This window comes from Silene latifolia, chromosome 5 (genome assembly GCF_048544455.1).
Source record: "Silene latifolia isolate original U9 population chromosome 5, ASM4854445v1, whole genome shotgun sequence".
Taxonomy (NCBI): domain Eukaryota; kingdom Viridiplantae; phylum Streptophyta; class Magnoliopsida; order Caryophyllales; family Caryophyllaceae; genus Silene; species Silene latifolia.
This window is the reverse complement of record NC_133530.1, coordinates 84,430,602-84,455,322: the sequence shown is the minus strand read 5'-3', so window position 1 is coordinate 84,455,322 and position 24,721 is coordinate 84,430,602. Positions and strand designations below refer to the sequence as shown.

At 37.7% G+C, this 24,721-nt stretch overlaps 2 protein-coding genes and 1 non-coding gene across 3 annotated transcripts; all 3 read right to left on the bottom strand.

Annotated features, from left to right (window-relative positions):
* Positions 1-5,793: 5,793 nt before the first annotated feature.
* Positions 5,794-10,479, bottom strand: LOC141655660 (putative wall-associated receptor kinase-like 11). Its single transcript, XM_074462729.1, has 3 exons — positions 10,268-10,479; positions 7,911-9,081; positions 5,794-7,202 (listed from the first exon to the last, which is right to left on the bottom strand). Exons 2-3 carry the CDS (start codon positions 8,755-8,757, stop codon positions 5,998-6,000), a joined length of 2,052 nt encoding a protein of 683 aa, XP_074318830.1. The 5' UTR covers positions 8,758-9,081; positions 10,268-10,479; the 3' UTR covers positions 5,794-5,997.
* Positions 9,750-9,837, bottom strand: TRNAY-GUA (transfer RNA tyrosine (anticodon GUA)). Its single transcript is given in 2 exon segments — positions 9,750-9,785; positions 9,801-9,837. It is a non-coding gene; the product is annotated as a tRNA-Tyr (tRNA).
* Positions 10,480-11,598: 1,119 nt separating the features above from the next.
* Positions 11,599-20,102, bottom strand: LOC141657701 (protein PELOTA 1-like). Its single transcript, XM_074465015.1, has 16 exons — positions 19,904-20,102; positions 19,673-19,755; positions 18,748-18,823; positions 18,530-18,604; positions 18,381-18,437; positions 17,508-17,553; positions 16,439-16,514; positions 16,226-16,301; positions 16,086-16,118; positions 15,908-15,976; positions 14,438-14,544; positions 13,823-13,895; positions 13,499-13,537; positions 12,648-12,742; positions 12,234-12,340; positions 11,599-11,909 (listed from the first exon to the last, which is right to left on the bottom strand). The coding sequence occupies exons 1-16, from the start codon at positions 19,952-19,954 to the stop codon at positions 11,836-11,838; spliced, it is 1,137 nt and encodes a 378-aa protein (XP_074321116.1). The 5' UTR covers positions 19,955-20,102; the 3' UTR covers positions 11,599-11,835.
* Between the last annotated feature and the right edge of the window lie 4,619 nt (positions 20,103-24,721).

Here is a 24,721-nt window from a genome sequence, read left to right as displayed (position 1 = left end):
GTGTCAAGAGATGAAGGAAAGATCCTTAAGAACATCTCGGGTTTTATGCCTTTGATAGACATGTAATCTTTGAAAGCACGGATGTGGTTCAAAGGGTTCTCATGCCCCTTGAACTTAGGGATATCTGTCATGCTAAAGTTAGTTGGCAATTTGGAATTGACGGCTTCATACTTGCGATTGTTCTCCCTATAAATGTCATCCCCCTTAAGGTACATTAATTGCTCCTCTAAGTATTGGAGTCTTTTCTCAGCTACAGTCATCCCCATGAGAGGATTTTCGTCTCTAGATTCATCATCGGAATTGCCTAGTACTTCCTCTTCGTGAGGGGGAAGTCTCCCTTCTAAGGAATAGATCTGTCCTTCGATAGTTTCAAGGCGATCATATGTTTGGTCTTGGGCGACTTGGATTTGGGCTAGCGCGGTTAGGATTCGATCATTACCATCTTGAATTTGGCGGAGATTTGTTTCATCACTTGATCCGGGCATCTTGGAAACTGGATAAGAGATCGGCGATGAATCAAAACACGATCGACCATTCTATCACACTTGCTAAAAGAAGTGGGTGTGTGCCACTTGTGTTGAGTGAGTTTTGAAGAAAGACAAGGTCTTTGAAAATGTGTGTCCTAGTCAACTGTAGTGTAGTTGTAGGAGTGGACTCGAAGTGAGGTTTTGAAATGGGCTTGTAGCCCGGATTTTGACACGACAAACGGACAGAGTTTCGACCGGATTTTGCGCTAATTAAAAGCCCTATTTCGAAATTCTTGTTTGAAAAAGGGTTTTGATTTTTTGAGAATTCGTCATGGTTTTGTTTAGAAATGGTGATCACGTAAGGTTTACACATTTATACAAGCATTATAACGGGATGCTGAGTGCATTTAGAAGGGTTTTGGTTTAAAGGGTAGGTTGCCATACCGAACCATCAAACCCGAAGTCTGTGGAGAGGCTCGTGCCAAACAAGAGTAAGGCCGATTCCTAGTCCATTTCCTCAAGTAGTGAAGGCCCTTGATACAAACAAGAGTAAGCATCATGGTACGGATGACGTCAATCGCTATCCATCCTTAGGCCCAAATAAGAATTAGGACCGTTTAGACGGGACGATTGGTCGAATGGGTTGGGTTGGGCCTAGGAAGGCCGAATAAACGATCTAGGAAGACCGAGTTATGAAAACCGACAATTGTCTTGTACAAACTATTCCCTAACCTTGTTCGAGTTTCACCCTTGCTACACGTAAGTGTATTATCCCCAGCGGAGTCGCCAAACTGTGGACAGCGGGCCGCCCACGGGGGCGCTTGGGATGGAAAAGAGAAACAAGCGTTTGCATTTTGTATGGAGTCGCCACCAATTTTTATGGGAAATTGGAACCGTTCGAATACCTCATGTCATGTCAAGACATAAAGTAGTGACATGAACACTAAGCAATCGTTACCCTTAGCATTCTATGTCTAGAATGACTCTCGTGGATGCCAATGAACACGGGTGTTCACGGAGATCTGGAGTAAGGGGTGAGGGTACGTATTAGGAAGCTCTTTTGATCGAACACCTAATCCCGCCCGCCTCGATAGCGGCCTCTACTAATGATTAGGGAAGTTATTCATACTTGATATATCGTCGGTTATATGCATGCAATGCAACATCCAAGTTTTAATCCTAACATGTGAGAATTTGGCTAAGTCGGTGAGACAAGTAGTTAGGCATACAATTTGGTCGAAGTTGGAGTTAATATTGATTTACATGTGAAAACATACAAGAAATAGGATAAACACAATAAATACGATAAAAATAAATTACAATAATGAAAATTACAATAATTACATTGGAATAGGCGATTTATGTCGAAAATACCTTTAAAAACGGATAATTTGATAAAAAGGAATAGAAGAATAAAAGGATAAAATTAATGAACCGAAATTAGCGATAATACGGACATTAGTTAGTTAATTACGTAAGCTAATTAAACTAAGTCAAGGCAGAAACGGAGTTCAGGGACGAGTAACTCGGCCGAGAACAAAGCAGCAGAGCTGCGTCCCTTTGAAAGAGCGTGAGCAGACGCCGCGTCCTGCTCCGATTGCCTCGCTCCGTCGTGAAGCCGTATTTGCAAGCCGTTAATACAATTGGTGATTTAACGATGGATTAATAATATTTACTCGGATGAAAGTGATTAACATGTTGTTTAACATATGAATGGGTCATGAAAGCAATAAAATATGAGTGAGACGGATGCAAACGAATTAATTACATGAATGAACGATTAGTGACGTGGGTGAATGAAATAAACTAAACAAGATGAATTAAGTTAAATACAATGGATTAATGACGAACAGATGATAGTGACGATAAATAACAGATGCAAATATATCAATGACGAATTCGGAGAGACTCAATATTGATGAATTGAATCTCTACAACCCGGATTTGAATTTAATGACGAAAACCCGCAAATATGAGATTACTTGGGATTTAAGTCGGATTATGATGAATTAAACATGTTAATGAATGATAAATAATATACATGTGAATTAATATGCTATTATGACGAAGGAATTAAAGAAGACAAACGAAAACAAACAAGAATGACGGATAACAGAGGACGAAGGTAGAAGAAAGGAAGCAGGAACTGCGGCAGCCTCACGAAGAGGCGCAGCAGGAACTGCGCTCCTTCAAGAGAGCGCAGCGATTCTGCGTCCTTTCTCGACGTCATCTCACCGGAAACCGTAAAAAAGGTTTCTTTAAAGACGGTTTTAGAAATCGGTTTTAATAGATGTTTTCGACATAAACCTTACAATTGTGATACAATAATAAAAATACAATAAATAAAAGAGAGATTTACACCCTCAGACTTACATGTTGACGAAACGAGAAGGACTAAGATATCGATTAGTGATGCTCGACGCGAATGCAAAGAGAGTGCCCTCGTAAGAGGAAAACGATTAAGTAATTGATTAAATTGATTGATTATTGGTGTAGTTGGTCAAATTGGTCGGTCATGCAACGGAGAGGCTGGTACCCGGAAGGATCCGAGCTTACGTGGTCGAAAGTTCAAGCACGTAGGCGCCAATAAGTAAGAACAAAGTCTAGAATGCAAAGGGAGAAGAGAAGGGCGGACACTCGCGTGAGAAATATGAGGAGCAAAGGCTCCTATTTATACTAATCACGTGAAGGATTTAGGGTTTCGGAGACTCTTTGGAAGTGAATCCCGGAAAGATATGAAAAAGATACGAGAAACATGCAGAAAAGGGTCTGGGAAGAGGCGCGCAGCCCATCTGCGTCTCTTGGAAGAGGCGCAAAGACTGCTGCGTCTATTCCCAGGAGGTTTCCTCTTTCAAGAAAGATTTCCGCGTTTGAGTTATGGTAGGACGGAAATAATTCGACTTCCTTAATATCTTATATGAATATTACGGGATATTATTTGCCAAAAGATAAAATTTTTGAAATATGGAATAGAAATATCCGGAACATTCCAGAACATTCCGACTCGGGATTTAACAGTTATCAGAAAATGGAGACGGTTTTTGACCCGGACTCCGAATGTACTCTAATTACTGCCAAAACGACCGTATCGGGACGTAGATGACAACTAAGAGGTCGACATTAATATTTGAGCAATCACTTGACGATAATCTTACGAACTGTCACAAATCGTTCCGCGTATCAAACATGCGGCCCAATCATCACCGGGTGGTTTGCGGGAGGTGCAGAAATGAGGTATCTACAGGAGCGAGAAGTAGAAAGTGAGGACTCAGAAAAGACTAACTTGTGGCTTTTATTAATGTCACAGGCATTACAATTGGAATAAGAAAGTGCAGGAATATTTAAAGAAAATTGACTACGTAAATAAGCTAGAATAGACTTTGACGGATGCCCTAATTTGTGATGCCATGTGACGGAGGTAGAAAGAGTGTTGACGTGTGCTTGAGGGGAAGGCGGATACCACAGATACACGCCGTCTTCAAGCTGTCCGTGGAGGATTATTTGACCCGTTGGAATGACCTTAATTAAGAAGGAAGAAGACAAGAATTCAATTTGAGCATTGTTATCATGACAAAATTGTGAAACCGATAAAATTTTACGAGAAATACGGGGCACATGTAGAACATTAGAAAATTTTAAAGTGGCAGTGGGAGTGTGTATATGAAAAGAACCGATATTTGAGATAGGAAGAGAGGTACCGTCACCGATGATCACATCGCCAGAGCCATCATATGGTGAATGCAATGAAAGGGTCGTGAGATCGTTAGTGATATGGTGACTTGCACCACTGTCAACAATCCACGGCCGAGAGGACGATGGTTGGGAGGAAGCCGCGGTGTGCACTTGAGGTTGAGAGTTGGGACGAGGAGAGGACTTTGGAGGTGGCAGGTCGGGAATTTGGACATTCGGGAAATCACGCTTGAATTTGCGACAAATGGTAAGGTAGTGACCAAGATGTTTACAGTATTGACATCGGCCTTTGAAAGGGGTTTGGGTGTCGTTGAAGGGAGGGTCAGTGGGAGTAGGATGGAGTGGCGGTTGTTGTTGTTGTTGTGGGGAACGGTAATAGTTGCGGTTGTGGGAAGGACGGGTTTGGGCTGCGAAGGCAGTGGCGGGTAAGGGTGTATTTGGAGCAGGGTTAGGGTTGTTTTGTTTGATGGTAAGTTCATGATTGATGAGTTTTTCATGAAGAGAATCAAAAGAGATAGTAGTGTCACGTGCTCTTACGGCATCGATAACTGGTTGATACGAGCTATCGAGTCCGCGAAGAATCTTAGCAATGATGTCCTCGGCATCCATGGGTTTGCCAAGGGCTGCGAGTTTGTCCGTGTATGATTTTAGTTGGGTCATGTAGTCAGAGATGGGGAGGTTGCCTTTGGAGAAGGAGTCGAGGGTATCCTTAACTTGGAGAATGTGACCGCGAGAGGGGTTAGCATAGGTGTTTGCAAGGGTTAACCATGCTTCTCGAGAGGTAGTTGCATTGGTGAGGAGGGAGGCAATGTTTGTGGGTAAGGTGCCAATGAGGGAGCCTAGAATAAGTCTGTCTTGGCGTTGCCAAGAGTTGAGGGCCGGGTTTGCTTTTGTGGTTTTTGTTGTTTCATCGGTGATGGTGGCAGGAGGGGCTGGGTGAGTACCATCTACGAACTTGAGTAAGTCGTAGCCAAAGAGAATGTTAGATAATTGTGTTTTCCAGTTGAAATATGTGAGGGGAGTGAGTTCCTTACATTGAGATAGGTTAACATCTATGAAAGGGGCCTTTGGATCGTTGGGATTAGGGATGAGGTTGCCATGAGGAGCCATGGAGGTTGCCGGGTTGAGGAGAAGGGGATGACCGAAAAAAAAATTGATTGTATTTGAGTAAGACGAATCTTACAAGCTCGATACCATGTAAGATATGCAAATGATTGTTTATGAATTGTGTACTTTGCATTGATATGTAATTACAATATTTATAGTGTGTACAATTACAAGACTTGGAAAGAATTAACCTAATTACCTAAAGTATACAAGGAAATAAGGAAAGCATAGATACAAGGAAGATATGTAAAGTAGCGAGCAAGGCAAAGAGATACGGTGAATATACACGAGATTATCTAATGACTAACAGTTTCATACCCCGACACTAGCATCTATTCTCGAAATATACCTTCGCCCCTATAGTCACCCTATATTTATAACAAACGTAATCAGTGATTTGCTCACTATGGCGGAGATAATAGTATTACACCGAAAAGCTCAAACAATCTATTTTCTCGCATTATTTTCTCTCATTAATGCGAAATGCGCTCAATATTTTCTCTCATTAACCATAATGGTGAAGAACTGAAAATAATAGTATTACCTCCTTGAACACCGAAAAGCTCAAATAATTTTCCATTTTGCATTATTGTCATGCTCAAAAATATATAAAACTTGAAAGTTTATACTATGATATAATAAATTCAACAGGGCCCCGGTAACAAAACCTGCTTGATTGGCCACTGTACATTGCAGAATCTGAATTCTTCAGTTCAGAATGTACCTTGATGTGTCAGGTGCTACCCATGAGCGGCTGAACCTCGATTGTGGAAGGAGGAGGATCATCATCTACAGTAAACATGCTTCTATTTACAGGACCGCTGTCAAAGTGGGTCGCTTCTGTGACAGCGTGATTGCACTCTTTAGATTTAACTTCTTTTGAAATAGGCATTTGTGAGGATCCAATCGCATCCAGTTGCACCGCAATTTCCTTCATTGTCGGCCGCTGTTTGCCATTCATATTCAAACATTTCCTGGCAAGTTCTGCAACTGCCATAAACTCGTCTTCTTTACCCTCATCTGAAATTCTGCAATCCAGGATGTCGAAAAGACGGGAATCTTCCATCTTTGACAGGAACTCAACTGCCAAGCTTATCCATCCACCATTTCCAACAGGGCATATCGGTTTCTTGCCTGTTAGGAGCTCAACAAGGACTACACCAAAGCTATAAACATCACTTTTTTCGGTGAATTGATTGGACTGAAAGTACTCGGGATCCAAATAACCGTACGTTCCTTGAACAGCAGTGGTCACATGGGTCTGTTCAATGTTAATGGCCCTAGAAGTCCCAAAATCAGAAACTTTTGCTCTGTATTTTTCATCCAGAAGTATATTGGTCGACTTGATGTCTCTATGGTAAATAGGAGCTGCTGAAGATGAATGCAGATACGCGACAGCACCAGCTGATTCTGCTGCAATTTGTAAGCGCATTTTCCAGTTAATGTGAAAATCATCGCCCGCACCTTGGATATGTTCATAAAGTGTTCCATTAGGAATGTACTCATAGACAAGGGTCGGGACTTCCGTCTCTAAACAACATCCTAGTAAGCCAACCACATTCCGATGGTTGATCTGAGAAAGAATAACCACCTCATTGATAAAGGGTTCTACCTGAGACTCGTCAACTTTTTTCGACTTCTTAATGGCAACAATCCGTCCATCCATTAACATTCCCTTGTATACCGTACCTTGGCCTCCTTGGCCAAGTATTATGTTCTCATTGAAATTGTCAGTAGCTTTCTCTAGCTCAGTGAAAGTGAAGACTTTGGTTCTCTCTACAGCGCCCTCATTAGCTGACATTTGCTGTTGCAGTAGTAAACCACCATTTCTCTTGAAGTTGTTGGCTTTTTGCTTAAGCTTTTTTCTTCTCTTCAAATATTTATAAAGCCAGTAGCCACCAAGAACTAATAGCACTAAACCCATCGCGGAACTGAATCCTGTAAACATCATCATTATCTATAATTTATCAAAATAGCATCCAATATATGTACTCCATTACAGGTTTCAAACTAAACAGAGATGCAAAAATCGCAAAAAATCCATTCAAGTATTCGAATAGAACAGTCAGTATGTAAGACACGACAACAACCGTAGGTTGAAAATCATCATTCACCACACACCGTAGTTTGAGGTTAGTTTGTAAGAAGTGTATTCAGGCAATTGTTGTGCAGGATATTTTAGGCCGTGAAGCACTACAGTGTTGGCCCAACAGTCCGGCCAATAGGGATTAATCAGAGATTGACAAGCAGCTCTGTGGAAATACAGTGACAATTACTAGCTATTCAATATTTCAGAGAAAAATTTATGAATTAGTATAATTTATCGTTCCATATGAATTGTTAAAATTGCAATTTACGGAAATTTTTTCTTTTTTGCTCTTCTTAACACCACAACTCCTTACTACGTATTCAATTAAATAAAACGAGGTAAATGTGCATGGAAAAAGGAAGACACGTGAGTTCATAATATAAGCTGTAAAAACATATAAACTGAAATGTTTCCACTAGAAAAACTTATACTCCCTCCATTTTCCTATTTTCTTCCCATTTTCTGCTGAGTAAACAGGTATACATGTAATAGAGAAAAGCACAAATATATATATATATATATATATATATATATATATATATATATATATATATATATATAATATAATAAACTATACTTACCGATAACAGGGGCTCGTCTAAAAAATGGATTCATCTTACAGGCAATAGATCTGTTGTAGCCTACACCCTGCCATAGTAATACTGTAGGCAATGTTGGCAAACTTGACAATTTCCCGGCAAACTTACTCACTGACTTACTCTCAATCAAGGTTGCGGATATATTGCACGAGTTAGATGTAGGAAGTTGTTCAAAATCAAGCGATACTTCGTAAAAATCAAGATCTTCATCGTCCCACGGGTCAATGTAGTAACTTGTGGGAGATGGTAAGAGTGAGGCTTGGCAGCATCCAGCCCCAAAACAAACACTTGTGTTCTTCTGACCAGTATGACCGTCACAAAATGAAGAACACCCAGCCAAGATGTCACCACTCCTGTTCTTCAAAACAGCGCTTCCCCCACAGCCCTCCACCATGAACACATTGTGCAACCTTGAAAATAGGAATGGAGTATCACGAAAATCAAAACTCTTTACTTCCTTTGTTCCATTTCTTGGACAAAGGTTTGGAGATTGCAGGCCTACTGTCAGTGTCAGGTCATCATCGTCTTCTCCATTATAACGTGGGTCAAGTATTGAGTACCTTCCGGGCCAGTTTATATCCAGCACCTCCACATTGAACTTACGCAAAAATGGCTTTGGAGGGGTGAAAGAATTATCGCAGGTGATCTCATATGCCTTTTCATAATAGCAATTGTCGCCGACACCAAATGGGTATGGAATATTGACCTTACCGCAAAGTTCTGGACAATTTGGAAGCGAAATATTTGCGCTAACTGCTAGCCTCAGTGCTAATAATAGCTGAAGCATAAGTAAGAACAATGACATATTTGCAACCTCTACAAATTCTATGTAAATAAAACATAATTATATGAACTTTAATACTGTTATAGCCTTTCCAAATATCTAGTTTCAAACCAACGTTTCAAACTAGCCATCATTGACTGTTCCAAGTCTCGGAAAAAAAACAATAGCTGAAAATTACTACAAAGAAGTTTCTAAGCAAGCAGCTAATATTGACATCTTACTAATCACTTTCGTTAAGAGTAATCACAGTTCACAAACAAACATTAGACTGAAAGACGTGTCGTACGATCAATCACAAATAGTCCGCCAATGGTCCTACTCCTTTGGAAGATTAATCACGTATTCCTATAGCAACGGTTTAGCATGTTTCGACCTTCAAATCACACTCAAGTACATGACAAAGAAACTTAACTTGTAAAGAAGCAGGAATAAACTGTTATTACAGCACATGAAATTAGTTACTCCAAGACTTTTTTTACAAAGTATGCTAGATTTTGACTAGTTACTAATGGTGTGTTTGGATAGGAAATAAAGGAGGGAAAGGGAGGGGAGGGGAAAGGGAAAAGAAAGGAAGGGGAGGGGGAATGGAGGGATCCATTTTCCCTCCCCTTCATACCTTCTGCCTTCATTTTGCTAACTAAACAATTGGATTTCTCATCCTTCCAATTTTCTCCCCTCCAAATCTCTCAATCCAAACACACCCTAAATGTTTTACAAATATAAATTAGTTCATCGACAACATTACCCAGTGCATCAATGAATCCGCAAATTACACTTAGTACGACTTGAATTGACACAATCCACGAATTAACTATCTCATACAACCAGGCTGTTAACTGTCGTGCTGCCATTAGCTTCGGGATTACCAAATTTTGATCCAATTATCGGATAAAACACAGAAATCAGATTACAACAACAATTTACGCCCCCACCAGGCATTAACCTAAGATTGTTCCCAGGTGAAACATTCACATGATATCTCTCATAAATATTAAAAAATAAATAATAAAAAATCCGACCTACCGGATTCGAACCAGTGACCTAAGGATTAACTGCTTGAACAACTACAGTCCTCCGCTCTACCAACTGAGCTAAGCTCGGATTCTGCTATATTTGACTCTAGTTTTCATTTAATCATTATTTTATACTCCCTTCTAATGATCAATATTCAATAGTAATATATCGCTTTTGGTATAAAGATTAACGAAAATAAAATACGGAGTAGGTGATTTTGAACCACTCAAAACACATAAACCTTTAGACAACTATCCATAGATTAACGAAAATTAATTAATGCACTCTAAAATAAAAATAGATAACTTTTCACCGGAGGGATACTAAATAAAATGATGATCTAGAAATAATCTTATAATCCTATGTAAACCACAAAATTAGTGGTCCATACAATTAAGATTGAATTAGAAAATAGACAAAATTAGTAAGTAATCAATACTCCCTACTTGACTTGACTTGACATCAATAATTTTCAAGAAAAGTCATTAATAAGAAGGTTTAGGGGGAAATGACTTACCTTATCCTCTTGATTGATCCATACTTGGAGTTGTACTCCTTAATAACTTTGAATAATCTCCAATATTTTGGCCTCTTCATTTTGGAACGTTGAATTTAATGTAAAGACATTTCCTTGGCTTTTTGGAATAAAATGGAATCGGAAAAGAGTGGGATTATACTTGAGATTTACCCCTTACCTCGTATACTCAACTCAAGATGGATGGTAAAAAAAAAAATTAAAAATAACTTTCTTTTTATTTGTAGTCAAAAACATTACTCGAGAAAGTCTTATATAAAACTGTTTTCACAAAAACTTTAGAAAGTCGGTGTCTCATTAAATTATTGAGATACCATTTATGTATGTTTTCGTACCCTTCTATTATCACCAATTCTTATTTCAGACCAAGGTATCCGTCTTATTAATAAGACGGATACCATATTCTCTCACAAAATACCCATTTAGGGTGAGTGGAGAAGCACATGGGAGGTCCCACCTTTGTCCCCTCTACCCATTTCCTCTCACACAACAACCCGTCTTAAAATCCGACCCGTTTTAAGCAAGACTTACTCTTCTATTATAGTTTGTGGCTCAAAATGTGTATTTCATTTCGTACACGTTTTAATAATAATCGTACCTATTTTCTCATTTTAGGTCTGTAGATTTTGGGTCGGGTCGGGTCATTTCTAGTTCGGGTCGGCTATTATCCAGTTATTCGTGGATAATAATCAGCTTGCAAGAATAAACATCGGGGTCAAGTAAATTCGACTTTGGGTCGACCTGGCAAAGCTGACCCCGACCCGATAAGGCTGACTCGAACCCAAAGTGACCCGAACTTGTTTAACCCAAATATGACCCAAAACCCGAATTGATCACCCGGCCCAAACATTGATTAACCCTTTATTGACCCGACCCGAGATGACCTGACCTATAATTGACCCGTTCCAAAATGACTTAAAATGACCCAAATTTACCCGAAACAACAAATACCAAGTCATATTGGTATTATACACATCAAAATAGAGTTTCGTTGGTTACAATCATCTCAAATAATTAGTTAAATTTGCAAAAGAGTACAAACTAAAGTGTGTAACCATTAACCGGAAAGTGACCCGACCCAAAATGACTCATACCCGTAAGTGACCTGACCTGAAATGACCTTGACAACGGGTCACCTGAAATTGACCCAAAACCGGAAATGAACCGACCTGACCTGACCCAAAATGTATGACAGCCCCGAAAGTGAGCCGACCCAATATGCATATTGCGTTGTTGGCAAATGTTTGGTTTGGTTCAATTCAACCGTAGAATTGAGGATATTTTCACTTCCAATTATTTAGAAGTTAACCCCCTTTCTTTTGCAAAACAAGCACTTCCAATTAAACAATCAAACATTATCTTTAAATCCCACAAAGCACAATTGATAATGTACATACATTGCCAAAAAAAATGGCAAGCTTATAAGACCTAGACAAACTTCGATTAGGCGATGGAGTCGAAAAGAGAAAAAAAGGATATACACATTTTCACCCATTACTGGTGTATCGGATACTCTAACCAGATGGAACTCCTGTATTTCCAAACTTTCACTACATTTCAATATCTTCAAGATCAGGGAGAGGGAAGCGAAGAACTGCTGCAATCCCTGTCAGTTGTGCCAATTCTGCATTACCAAACTAATCAGTAATGCAAACTGCGATTTTCAATTCTTACAACGCCAAACTGAGAAACGTACAAACAAAAAATGTTTTAACGGTCTTGGATCCCATGTCACAAACTCACAACCGGATTAGCCATTGGCTATTGCAGATGGTTACAGGTCCGGTCCAAGTGTCAAACGAGCTAATTCCCGGAAAAGTGTTTGTCTTGAAATCGAGTGTCAAGTGTTTGTACTCATGTCCCGAGAGTCGAGTATTCGAGGATAAAAGACTGAAAAATAGTGTGGAATAGAAAGGATAAAAACTAGGGGAAGAGCAAATATACTTACGTTCCCCTGAGACATGCATTGATGAGAAAATATAAGCATTTCCTCCAGAATCCTTGATCGAGGCAACCAAATTGACATACTTTTGTCGGGTTGCAACATCAGCGCTCCTGATTGCCACAAAAGACGATATAAGCCATCGGTATTATAAAGGTCGGAAGGAAATTACGAACTGGCAGTAAAAACTGGCAATTGCCCACTTTATCAAGATTTATTCTTTCTAAATATCAATAAAATATTACTCCCTCCATTTGAGTAGAGTTGGTATTTTAAACTTCATATTTTACCATTTGAGTAGAGGCATATATAAGATTTAGTGATGAATTATCATTGTTATTCCTTAAAACTTAAAGAATCTACATGCAGCGAAATGGAGATGGGGACAGTGTAAATGAGAAAGACGGAAAATAAATTAACCTAAACAGCTCATCTGTGATAAGGAGTGTTTGGATAGCCATTCGCTCATGGGCAACCTCTACGTGCTTAGGACCATAGCATGCTCGATCTGGATCCTACAGAAGACAGGAAACAAAATCACATTCGAAGACAGAGAAAAAGAAAGCAATACAGAAAATCAAGTTAATTGTGAGTATTAAAATATTTACAGCAACTAAAGACCAACCTAATACATAATGTCACGAAAATTATATCGCACTAACTGAGAGTATTTACATATTTTCAGCAACTAAAGACCAACCTAATACAGAATGTCACGAAAAGGATATTGGTGTAACTGTTGCAGCATAGACCAGCCACACAAGTCCTCTGTCGGGTCGGGTCAGTATGTGTCGCTTGCATCTCAGTCGGGTCACTTGGATAATCGGGGCATGTTTCGAGCGTATAATTAACAGGTTATTCAGGGGTAAGGCCCGGTTCGAGAGCATCAAGATTCAGGTTGGAGCTGGTCAATTTAGGCTTTGGGTCATATTTGCGTTCGTCTACTTGGTATGGATCGAGTCAATTGAGTCAGATCAGTTTTTTCCATGTCTGATGACATGACTCAATCTATCTTATCGTACCAAGTAGTTATAAGCTTTCGTCGCGATATACAACTGTCAAACATTTATGAAAAATTCAACAACAATCTCCAACTCTTTCCGATTCAAAAAAGCAAAATATAATCATTTTGGATATCATTACACCTAAAGAACTTCTAAGATGGGGCACAACCTAAATTGAAAGAGACAATCACGTTCTGCAACATGCATCCCGGTAAAATCGTGCATTGTAAAGAAAGCCAAACATACATGTAAAGATTAGAACCTGACATTTGATAACATGCTGAAGAACTCTTCCAGAGCACGGACCTGAATCAAACAAACATGACCAGCATAGTCAAGTTAGGCTCAAGTCTTTGTTTAAATTGAATGATTTAGAAGAAAAGGGAGGAAAGGAAACGAAAGGACTTTCCCTCCAAAAAGCCTAGTTAAAATTCGTCCAAAGTGGGAATAAATAAAGGAAAATGGATTGGCCCATTAACCCTTCCCTTCCCACTTAAATGTGTATTCAAACCCTGGGTAAAGCTGTAAGACCTATAAATAATATCCCAAACATTAATAAAGAAGGATACAAGTTCAGAAAAAATCAGTAACCTCTTGTGCGGCCTTTGTATCTTTTATCATGCTCATCACATTTGGTGCATCCATAACCTCTCTCAAGCTATGCCTGACAAAATTAAGACAGCAACAAAGAAAAGGGTAAAATATAAGATAGAAGGCTGTAGCATAGACCAGAAAGACCAAACAAGATGCCCTTTATAAGCGAACAAACAGATAAAAGGGTTTTCGGTAGACTGACAACAATATATAAGACAACTGATATAGTCTCACAAATCTAATGAATCCATATAATGTAAAATTGTGAATATCTCTATTTTCAATATAGCCAGTGGCTACTTTTCCGAGCCCCTAAAGACTGGACCAAGCGGGTAAGGGGGATCGAACATACACACCCTGCTTTTTATAATATTGTAAAAATAATAGCAAAGGATTTTCCATTTCAGTCAAAAACAGCCTTTCAAGATTTAGACTTTCAGCTATTAGTAACTTTCTAAGTACACCCCAAGGGCAAACCAATTATACCAACATTAACTTAAGTTTAAAATGTTAAATTGAGGTAATAATGCCAAGAAAAGGACCCAAAGAAGTAAAATGCTCAAGGGTAGAAAGTACGAGAATCTAGAAGATTGGTGTATATAATAGTCATACTTGTATCCTGAAGTAGTATGGACAAGAAGTATACGTGACTTGTTCTCTATTATAGATCTCAGCTGTTTTCTTTCACCTTCCATCAACAAATGACGATGAAACTGGTCCTACAGCATCATACATGCGTAGTTCAGATAGAAAAAAGGTCTGCACAATATTATTTTACAATTAATATTTATATATTCTAAGAACACTAAACAAATCACTTGAGGTGTCTTGATGAAAGCACTTCATCTAATACCACATCAAGAAACATCAATAGATAGGGAGGGACAACAAAAGATGGGGGACTTCCAGTGTAGAATGTATCAGAAGTTCAGTAAAATATTAATAAACAGTAATCGCAAGTTTTAAGCTCACTTAAAATATCCCACATAACTATGTCCCATAAATCTAATTACTGTTTCTTCATTGCTTAAATGTTACTCCCTCTCATTTTTATTTTCCTTCCCAATTCCTTCTAGTATTCTACAGTCTAAACCACGTTTAAGAAAAGTGTTCAAGAGACCAAACTACCCTTCTTAGTCTCTTACCCCCTCCAAGTCTCCCCACACATTCTGACCAAGTCATCAGACTGTTACCACACAATCACTCCCCTCCCCTCCCCACCAGGCCACCACTCATATCACACACGAACAACCACCGTCCTACCACCTGACCCCACACCAACTGCCACCAATTACCACCATTTTTTTCTGGCCGCCTCCACACCAAACACCGCCATCGACTCTCCCACCTACTCACAGCAAATGACACCAACAGTATCAGCCAAGGCGACCATCCACCACGACCTCGGTGCTCCACCAGATCTGCAATATCGGTGAGAGTGAGGCAAGCATGGTGGGAGGAGAGGCAAGGGTGGTGTTAGGAGCACAGATGTGGAGGTGGAGTGAGGCAATGGTGGTGTTGAGGAGCGTGGTGGTAGGAGTGCAGCAAGGGTGATGGTAAGAGACGCATGCGATGAGGGGCGGGGTGGTGGAAGTGACGTGCGGCAAGGATGGTGGTAAGGAAAGCGGTAGGTGTCGGTAAAGGACGGAGATTCGGAGATGGTGATTGTACATGAAGATGATTGTGGTCTGGTGGACGGTGAGTGGTGGAGTGGTTGGTGATGTCATGATCGATGAAGGAGTGGTGGGTAAACAGAACTGTGATGCTTTAAATGTGTTAATTGGATGGTAGTTTTGGTAATTCCAATATGTTTAACGAGGACATTTTGGTAAAGTGACACAAAATTGCCAAAAGAGGAGATTTAGGGAAGTGGGAAGAAATTAAAAAAAAATCCAAATAGGGAAAGTGGGAAGAAAATACGAAATGGAAAGGAATATTACTTCCGCTCCAACTGAAACCGCAAGTAATGTATGGTCAAATATCAATGGTCATTTCTCTTGAATCTTGTTTAACAAACTACAGTCATGCTTAGAATACTGAACAATTTTGGGAATATAACTTAAGCATAGATAGACAATTAACCTTAGTGAATCCGGGGCTTGCAATGACAGCACACCGAACAACCTTAAAATCAACATGTTTCAAAAAAGCCTGATACCATAGAAATGTTATTCAGAGCACTAGTTAATAAAAAATAATTGAACAAACCTGTCATCATGCACATGCTTGTGGATAAAGATAAACAACCAGTCCAACACACCTGTAAAACATTCTCGAAAAACTTTCCCAAGGCCTGGAAGTTAAAGAACAGGGAATAATTAGAATCTCACTTGAAAAACTCTCAACGGATCATACTTGTAACCACGTAAAATATCTCGAGTAGAATGCAATTATACATACAGATTCATATCCAGCAATACCAGGCCCATGTTTCCGAGGAATGGATACCTCTATCCGTGAGCGAGTGAGGGTCAAACTGTCAATCCCACAAAATGATATAAAAAAAAGTCAGCTCGCTAAAAGTTACTGGTTTTTAGAAAGCATGAGCATATCTTGAGGGGAACATTCTATATTTCAAACCCAAGATAATTGAAACGTCGAATGCATTTATACCTTTTACCAATCAGTAATATATGTGCCAGTCCTTCTTGCATAAGTACAACTGCCAGGTCAGCACTTGCTGCAGGGTCTATAATAAAATGCATAAACACAATTGATAAGTTAGTTAAGCTTCCATGAATCACAGTGATTAAAAGTAAAATACTTCGGCACAAGGCAAAGATAGCAATGAATCTGGCAAAATGATTATGGAAAATATATTCTTCTTTTAGCCTCATTACTCTATTAAGTCTATTTACCTTGTATAACTCAAACATCTGGTGATTTATAATCAACTAGAGTAATAAACTACGGAGTAATAATTAATACACGGCAGCTAGGTACAATTTTATATATGGCAGTGTGTGTTTGGTCATGAGATACATGTGGCAGCGCTCCTCTGTCACGGTGAATATGTGGCCATACAAATGGATGAGTTGAGGAGTGAGGTAATTAAGTAGGAAATAGGAGATATTTTTTTTAAGATCAGATGAGGAAGATCTAACGTGCTCGGTCATATTAGACACGTACCACCTGATGCATTAGTAGACTCAACAGTCAAGGAAGTGGAAAGATTGTGAGGGATGGGGAACCTAAGAAACATGAACTACGGTGACTGAAAGCAATATGAGTCTAACTAGGGACTGTATTATATATGACATTAGAGAAGGCAAGATAGAGGGGAAAAATAAACTCATTTGCAGGATGGGTTCAACTTTGGTATTGTCTTATAATTCGCACTCTTTTGTCTGTTTTCAAATTTCTCTCTTCATTATTAATTTCTCAATTTTTTATCTCACTATTTCCTCTTTATTATCTTTATTTACAGTAAAGATCTGTCAAAAAGTACACCCGCAAAGTTGTATAACGTCAGCAATGCAACCTCATAAGAAACTACAGTATCAAATCCACAGCTACGAGATTGTGAGCCCAGCTGGCTAATGGATGATAAAATATATTTATGGGATAAATAGCCATGTAACTGACGACAGCTATAGTAATTAGTAACATATGTACTTTGAAAAATACTGAAGCCTGTTAACTTTATAGATGGCAAGATATATGGGTAACAAAAAAACCACACCTGCAGCCTGATGGAGCATATCTAAAGCCAGTGAATCCCAGATATCCTATGTAATCAACAAACTCATTATCAGAGATTGGATCAGTAAAAAGAGCAGCCAAAAAACCCTAGAAATTAATGTTGTTTCCATATAAAAGTAAATAATGAGGGCACATAACATCTGATGCACTATCATGAAACTCGAGTTTATATAAAGAAACAACAGTATTCGAACTTATTTTGAAATAACAGCAACAACAAAATGGATGTTGCTTCAAGTGACTGGTTTCTGGAAGAAAGCTATAGCACCTATACTTAATCAACTCAAGAGTGCAGGCCACGTATCTTTCTTCTTTGATGTATTCTAATTTCTAACGTACAGTGTCACTTCGTAATTTGAGCAAGGACAGAAAGCTATTCCTAATTGCTCAAGGCAATTGGGAATTTGAAAGCAGTATACTCAGAAGGACAGAGCATAATTCACCTCAATTTTTTGAAACAGATGTTTGGTTAAATATGGCCATTACGTATGGTAATTAGAGTTCAGAAAACCAGGGAAATGAACTATCTTCAAGTGGGCCCACTCAGTGTGAAACACAAGTCTCTGAACTTACCCTCGGAAATTCAAGGCCGTAGCCAATCAGTAGGTGTGTGACATACCCTTGGCCTGTCAGCTAACCGAAATCCCAAAAATACATATTTGAAAGTGTGTTCTCCATTATTTTTGCTACACATCAGTGGTTGTCAGGGGAAGGACTTAAAAACTATTTTTGCTACAGATATTAATGGCTTCAAGAGACGTGCTAAGTGTATCCAGATTCTGTTTTAAAACTAAAAAAAACTTTAAGAGCAAAAAAGGCACAAGTGAATCGAGAAATGCAATGTGAAATATACCTTTGTTAGCACGAAAGGCCGATGAAGCTCAATTTCAAGAGTGTGAAATGCTCCTATCTTCAATCAGAGGACATAATTTAGTAACCAGAAGAAAAATGCAACACAGGACTCAATGGACCAAACTTAAAACGCCAAGCTGTAACAAGTACCTTCACATGCTCATTTTCTAAAATGTTTTTGCCACGTATACGTAACACTGCTCCTTCTTTATCATATTCAACACCCTGTAACAACAGCAATAACACTGAGAAAACTCAAGAATATGATGCTTAAATTTCTCACAAGAAGTATTCGGGCGATATGATCATAGCCAGAGCAAAACTCCAGCAAATAAGGAATTAAGTGAAACAAAAAGTGATAACTAGACCTCCACTTTGATTTCCAGCTTAAGCTTCACACGTTCTGCATCCCTCCCTCCAGAAGCCCCCTCCCTTAAAACTTTCCTGCATTTACGAAGACCATCTTTAACACAGTCTAGGGCTCATTGTTGCAAGGAAAAGGTTGTACAGCCAAACTCAAAATTGCATGAAGTACCGCCTTACACAATAAGACAGTCATTGCATGTGCTAATCATACGAATGTGAAATAAGATACTCCCTCCTAGTCTTGAGAATTGCCTCAGCCTCAGATTTAAGAATATACGAGAATTTTGAAAAATGGGGAAATTTCGAGAATAGGAGGAAGCAACAAAAAAAAATCAACCTCTTACATTGCATATACATACATGCATGTTAAGAGACACAATCCAAACAAAATCTTCCGATCCGATGATTAAAAATCACAAACATAGTATAATATGCTGCCTGTCAATAGCAACAAATGATAACTACTGATTGTCAGAACCACAAAGATCCCCTCGCCCTCGTGGCTCATCCTAATGTTTCTAAAGTGACTTAATGAGTCGAAAGGATTACTCATGTTAGCGGACTCCAAATCATTTGAGATTAAGGCTCTGACGACATGGTTGTTGTACTTGATGAAGTTGATCATAGCTGAATTACTAGGGCTGAGCTAAAGAAAAGCCAGTTCTCTATCATATGTAATAACAATCATATTAATCTGTGCTTGGACTGGTCATAATGGAGCTGAACCGAAACGAATTGGGTATAAACAAACTTAAACTTAAGAACATTACCCAAGTGCCTTAATGGCTCCTGCAAATTGTGGGTTAAGGGGGTCGAATGTACGCAGACCTACCCATGCATCAGCAACACAAAGAGGCAGTTTCCGAAACATAACTATACTAATATGCACTAAAAATTCGCCATTAATAAGATTAATGATGAAGATACCTAACAGTAGCAGCAAGTACAGAATCACCTTCAGCAATCAAATTATAAGCAATCCACAAATCATCAGCTTCTTCAGGAACCATCTGAATATAAACCCAATTAATTAAACAATTTCCCAAATACAAAACATAGTACATATTACAATAACATAAGATCAAAAACCCACAAAATTAAGCAAATGCCCACCAAATAATTTAAGTTATTTCATGAAATTAAGGGAAAAGATTTGACCTTTACGCTGCCAGGGCCATTAGGAACGAGGTCTCTACGGATGATCTTCATTATTGATTATCTATTACGGAGTATACTATTCTTCCTTAAGCTTGTTGATTTTTACAGTTGAGAAATGATCAAGTGAGGTTTCAGGGGAACAAGAAAATAGAGATGGATTATCGCCCCAGGTAGCGATCCGGTCAGTTGGGTTGGGTTTGGGTTTGGGTTTGGGTTTGGATTTGGATCGGATTATATCGAGTTGGGTCATTCCTTTGGAATGATTGGGGTTCGGGTGGGCCGTTATGGATTCAGGTCAATTTGTGTACCAGGTCTGCTCGGGTTTGGGCATTGATCATTGGGTTATAACGGGTGTCGTGTCGCAAACGGGACAAGAAGAGACATTTTTGGGTGGTTAATTTTTCGAGTTGGGTTTCAAGTAGGCTGAGTTAGTGAGTTGGGTCCCTTTTAACTATCTCATCCATAATTCTTCATAACCCGCTTCCTCTCAAATCCTGAGCGCATTCAGTGAGTTGGCCATGTCTTTGGGTCAACTGGACTCGGCTTGTATTCGGCTCGTCACTACCTCTACCTGACTCATATGTCATAACTCATAACAGCGACAAAAAAAAGGAATATAATAAGTTTTGTTTAATTTGTCTCAATCTGTTAGTCTACTTTTTTTTTTGAGATAAGGTAAAAAAACTAGATTGATTCTCTGAGGTATGACCAATTTACCTCATCCTTTCGAATGAGAGAGGTAAGTTGAATCCACCGGCTTTCAAACCACCTCGAAAAATTTGGACATGAATGTCCAATAGAAGGCATGAAGTCAGCAACCTTGTTGGCTTCACGAAAGCAATGTTTAATTATCACTTCATCGGAAGAATGAAGGTCTAATTTCACATCTTTGATAATACTAGAAATTTTCCAAGGAATTTGCCAAGTACTACGAATTGAGTTAATAACACATAAATTATCACCCTCCACAATTAACTTTGAGATTCCTAAGTATTTAGCTGCTAAAATGTCTTCTTTTATAGCGAGATTTTCCGCAACAAGAATATTATTTGATCCACACTTTTTTGCTCCTAACAAAACCACATTACCATTATGATCTCTTATCAAATATCCTAAAGCAGCTTTATTGCCTTCTATTCTCGATCCGTAAAAATTTAGCTTTAGGAAACCGTTGATAGGTTTCTCCCACCAGATTTATTCCTTACTAGAAGTGTTACTAGTTGACTCGTCTTTCTCGGGATTGTTGAGATCCTTATGTCTAGTCTCATTCCAGGTCTTAGTGCTATTATTACATAAGGTAATAAGTTTGCTGATATTACTATAAACATTATCAAAAATAATGTCATTTCTATAAAACCATGCATTCCACCAAATAAAAATAATTTTAATAAAATCATCTTGTGAAATTAAGTCTTTGATATAATTAAGTTTCATTATAAAACTTTGACTTGCAATATTATCATAATTTGACAAAAAAATGTTGAAACTAAAAATGTTCATATATTGGATAACAGACCCAATCAAGGAACATTCGTAAAAGAAATTATCTTTATTTTCAATAGGATAGTTGCACAACACACAATGAGGTGGGACATTAATATGACTTTTTAGAAGCCTACCTTTCGTTGGGAGGCCGTCAACGCAGGCTTTCCAAAGAAAAAATTTCAACTTTGGAGGAATATTCAATTTCCAAATCCACTGAAATTCACATTTGTCAAGAGATTGATCGAACAAACCTTGCGCTAACCAAGTTGTTGTTTTGGTTGAGAAATTTTCATCCATGGACAGCCCCCAAATAAGGGTATCAGGAATATTATTATGTGGCAGTGGAATGTTAGTAATCTGAATCACAATATGGTTATTCACTAAATTGGATAATTTACAAACATCCCATTGTTTGTCAGAGGTTATAAAATCTTTAACCAAAAGATTAAGATCACGATTACTATCATCATCAACCATACCACTTGTAAGTGGGTGTGAAAAAACTAAATTATCAGACCAAAACTTAATGCGGCTACTATTACCTACCTGCCATCTCAGCCCTTTTCTAAATAGAGTCCGAAGATTCATAAGTTTACGCCATTGCCAATACGAGACTAAATTAGGCTTATGATCAAAGAGTAAACAATTTCTCAAGTATTTTTTAGTTATCACTTTGACCCATATACTTTCCTTATCCATAAGAATTTTCCATAGAAGTTCCATTAGTCTACTTGTCCATTGCCAAAAAAACTATGTATTGGTATGATCCATATTTTGTTTCAATCACGCATTTACTCATTATAAAAGCAATAAAGTTTGAATTACTCATATTCCGGATAACCTTCCCTATTCAACATTGACACAAAATTTAAGGGTTTGATTAAAATAAGCATGAAGTATTGTTGTGGAGTGAGGTGATTGGAGAGAGGAAATGTATTGTGGTATTGTTGTGGGGTGAGATGATTAAAATAAGTATAAAACTTTACCAAACAAGGAAATAAAGAACCGTGAATAGACGAAAAAGGAAATGAGAAAGGTTATTTAGATAGAACTAGTTTTGTGACCCGTGAAACTCACGGGAGTTTTGCGTTTCTTTTGTGTGCTTTCCCATGTTTTTAGGGTTAATAAAGTCAATTAGTCTATTGTAAAACGGTTTTATATAAAACCATAAATTAAAGTAATATATAGTGTATAATGTATAATATATAGTATATAGTATATAATATATTATTTCTAACTTATTTTATGAGAGTACAAGGTAAAATGATAAGTGGTATAGCAAAAACACCAAGTCAAAGCGAATAGCGGTAGATTAAAAAATTAAAATAACTCAATGCAAGCCAAAAATCAATTACTATAATGTCGGTATTCACATAATCACATCATACAATATCATAGTATTGTCAAACAAACATCTCTAAAGTTGGAGCAAGCTCACTCCCAAAAGTTAGGGTATTCTAATCAGTAAGAGGATTATACATCTGATGTACTACCTCCAATTCTATAGTTTTTGAGCATTATAATAAAGTTTTTGAGTTTTGTTTTAAAGTTTTTGAGTTTCACTATGAAGTTTCTGAGTTTATTCACTTAAACATTAAACTCTAAAAAATTACAATAAAACTCAAAAACATTACATATAAGTTTAGTTAAATTTGAGTTTTGACGGAAAAAATATTAAAATCTAACTTATAAACTTTATTATGCTCAAAAAAATACACATGTGCTCAAAAACAAATTAAGTATGAGATAATAAGCTCAAAAAAAATTACATATATGCTCAAAAAATAAAAAAGTTGGAGGTAGTACATCCGATGTATGTTCCTTTTTCTCTATTCTAATTAACAAATAAACTCTTCAATTCTTTGCATTTAGTGAAATTTATAAGTATTATATTTTTGTATCTAAGAGGGAATAAACAAATGTGTAGATCAACGGTTTCTTGTTTTAAAGAGGATAATTTGGAAATGTTTATGAATGCTTTTATATAAAATCATGGTGGGCTGTCTCGAAGTAAGCTGTCTCGAAGTAAGCTGTCTCAGGTTGCTCCTGCTACTCAGCCTAGAGCCTTGAAGCTCGAGAAATAGTCTACGCTGCAGGTGGGCACCACTACTCAACCTAGCCTTTTAATATTATTGTATAGATGTACTTATTCTTTCATTTCCTAGTTACTTTAACTCTTTTATTTGCAATCAGTACATGATCATTGTCATCGATAAATTTCAGAATCTTTAGTATAAAAATCTTGAATCTTTGGTATATGTATATGTATGCACATACGAGTATAAATAATAATTACAAAACTTACAAACGCGGTGAATTCGTGACATTTTCCTCCGTACAAATGACATAACCAAACACCATCTTTGAAGTCGTATGTGTTCAACATTAGTGCTCGGACTCCATTCTGGCAATGTCAAAATATAATAAAACTTAATCATACTCTATCATTACCTCTTTTATTATTTTGTAAAGCCGTTACTATTTGCAATTTTAACAAATGATATAAGAAATAAAGACGTTTTAACAAGTGTTAAAAAAACTAAGATACTGAATTCGAGTTGTAGAAATTAATTAATTAATTAGAAAATGATACACGACCTGCAATTGTTGGGTGATGTTATCTTCTTGGCCGGCCGTGGTAGTGATTCGGGTAAGCAGCTCCCGGCAGTCGATGGCGTAAGAGTTATGCGTCGCCAAATACGCATATTTGTTGAACGACAAATAATTATTCTACATACATTGAGAAAATAAAATAAAAATTAATGATAATAACTAAGCAATATTAGTTTGTTTTCTTACCTAATCAAAAAAAAAAAAAAAAAAAAAAACTAAGCAATATTAGTTGAAATATTTTCCAACACTTAATTAGGTTAAGTTATAATAATGTCAATATAAAATTAATCAAAATAAAATGAACGTACCATAATTTGGTAAGGGCTTGTTGCGGTATTTCGAACACAACGAGCTCCATCTTATCTTTATTAATACAAGAACATTTAAAGCATTCTCATGAAACCACCTCATTATATGCATTTTTTTTCCAAACAAAAAAACAATGGTGGCCCTCACCACTTTTATTTAATTTGCCCCAATTACTTTCCTTTGCACGTCTATGTGTATTTCCTTTTTCCGTTTTTTAAATTAACAAACTAGGTTTGTGACCCGTGAGATTCACGGGTTTATCTGTTTTAGTTTTGTTATTTTTATCGTATTGTTTACATTTGTCTGAGCAATTAGTTGATCCATTTAAAAAATATAGTCTTGAAATACATAAAAGCTAGTTGGTTAATGCCTTATTTCTTTGACAATTTTGGTTTATTTTCAAAACTATAT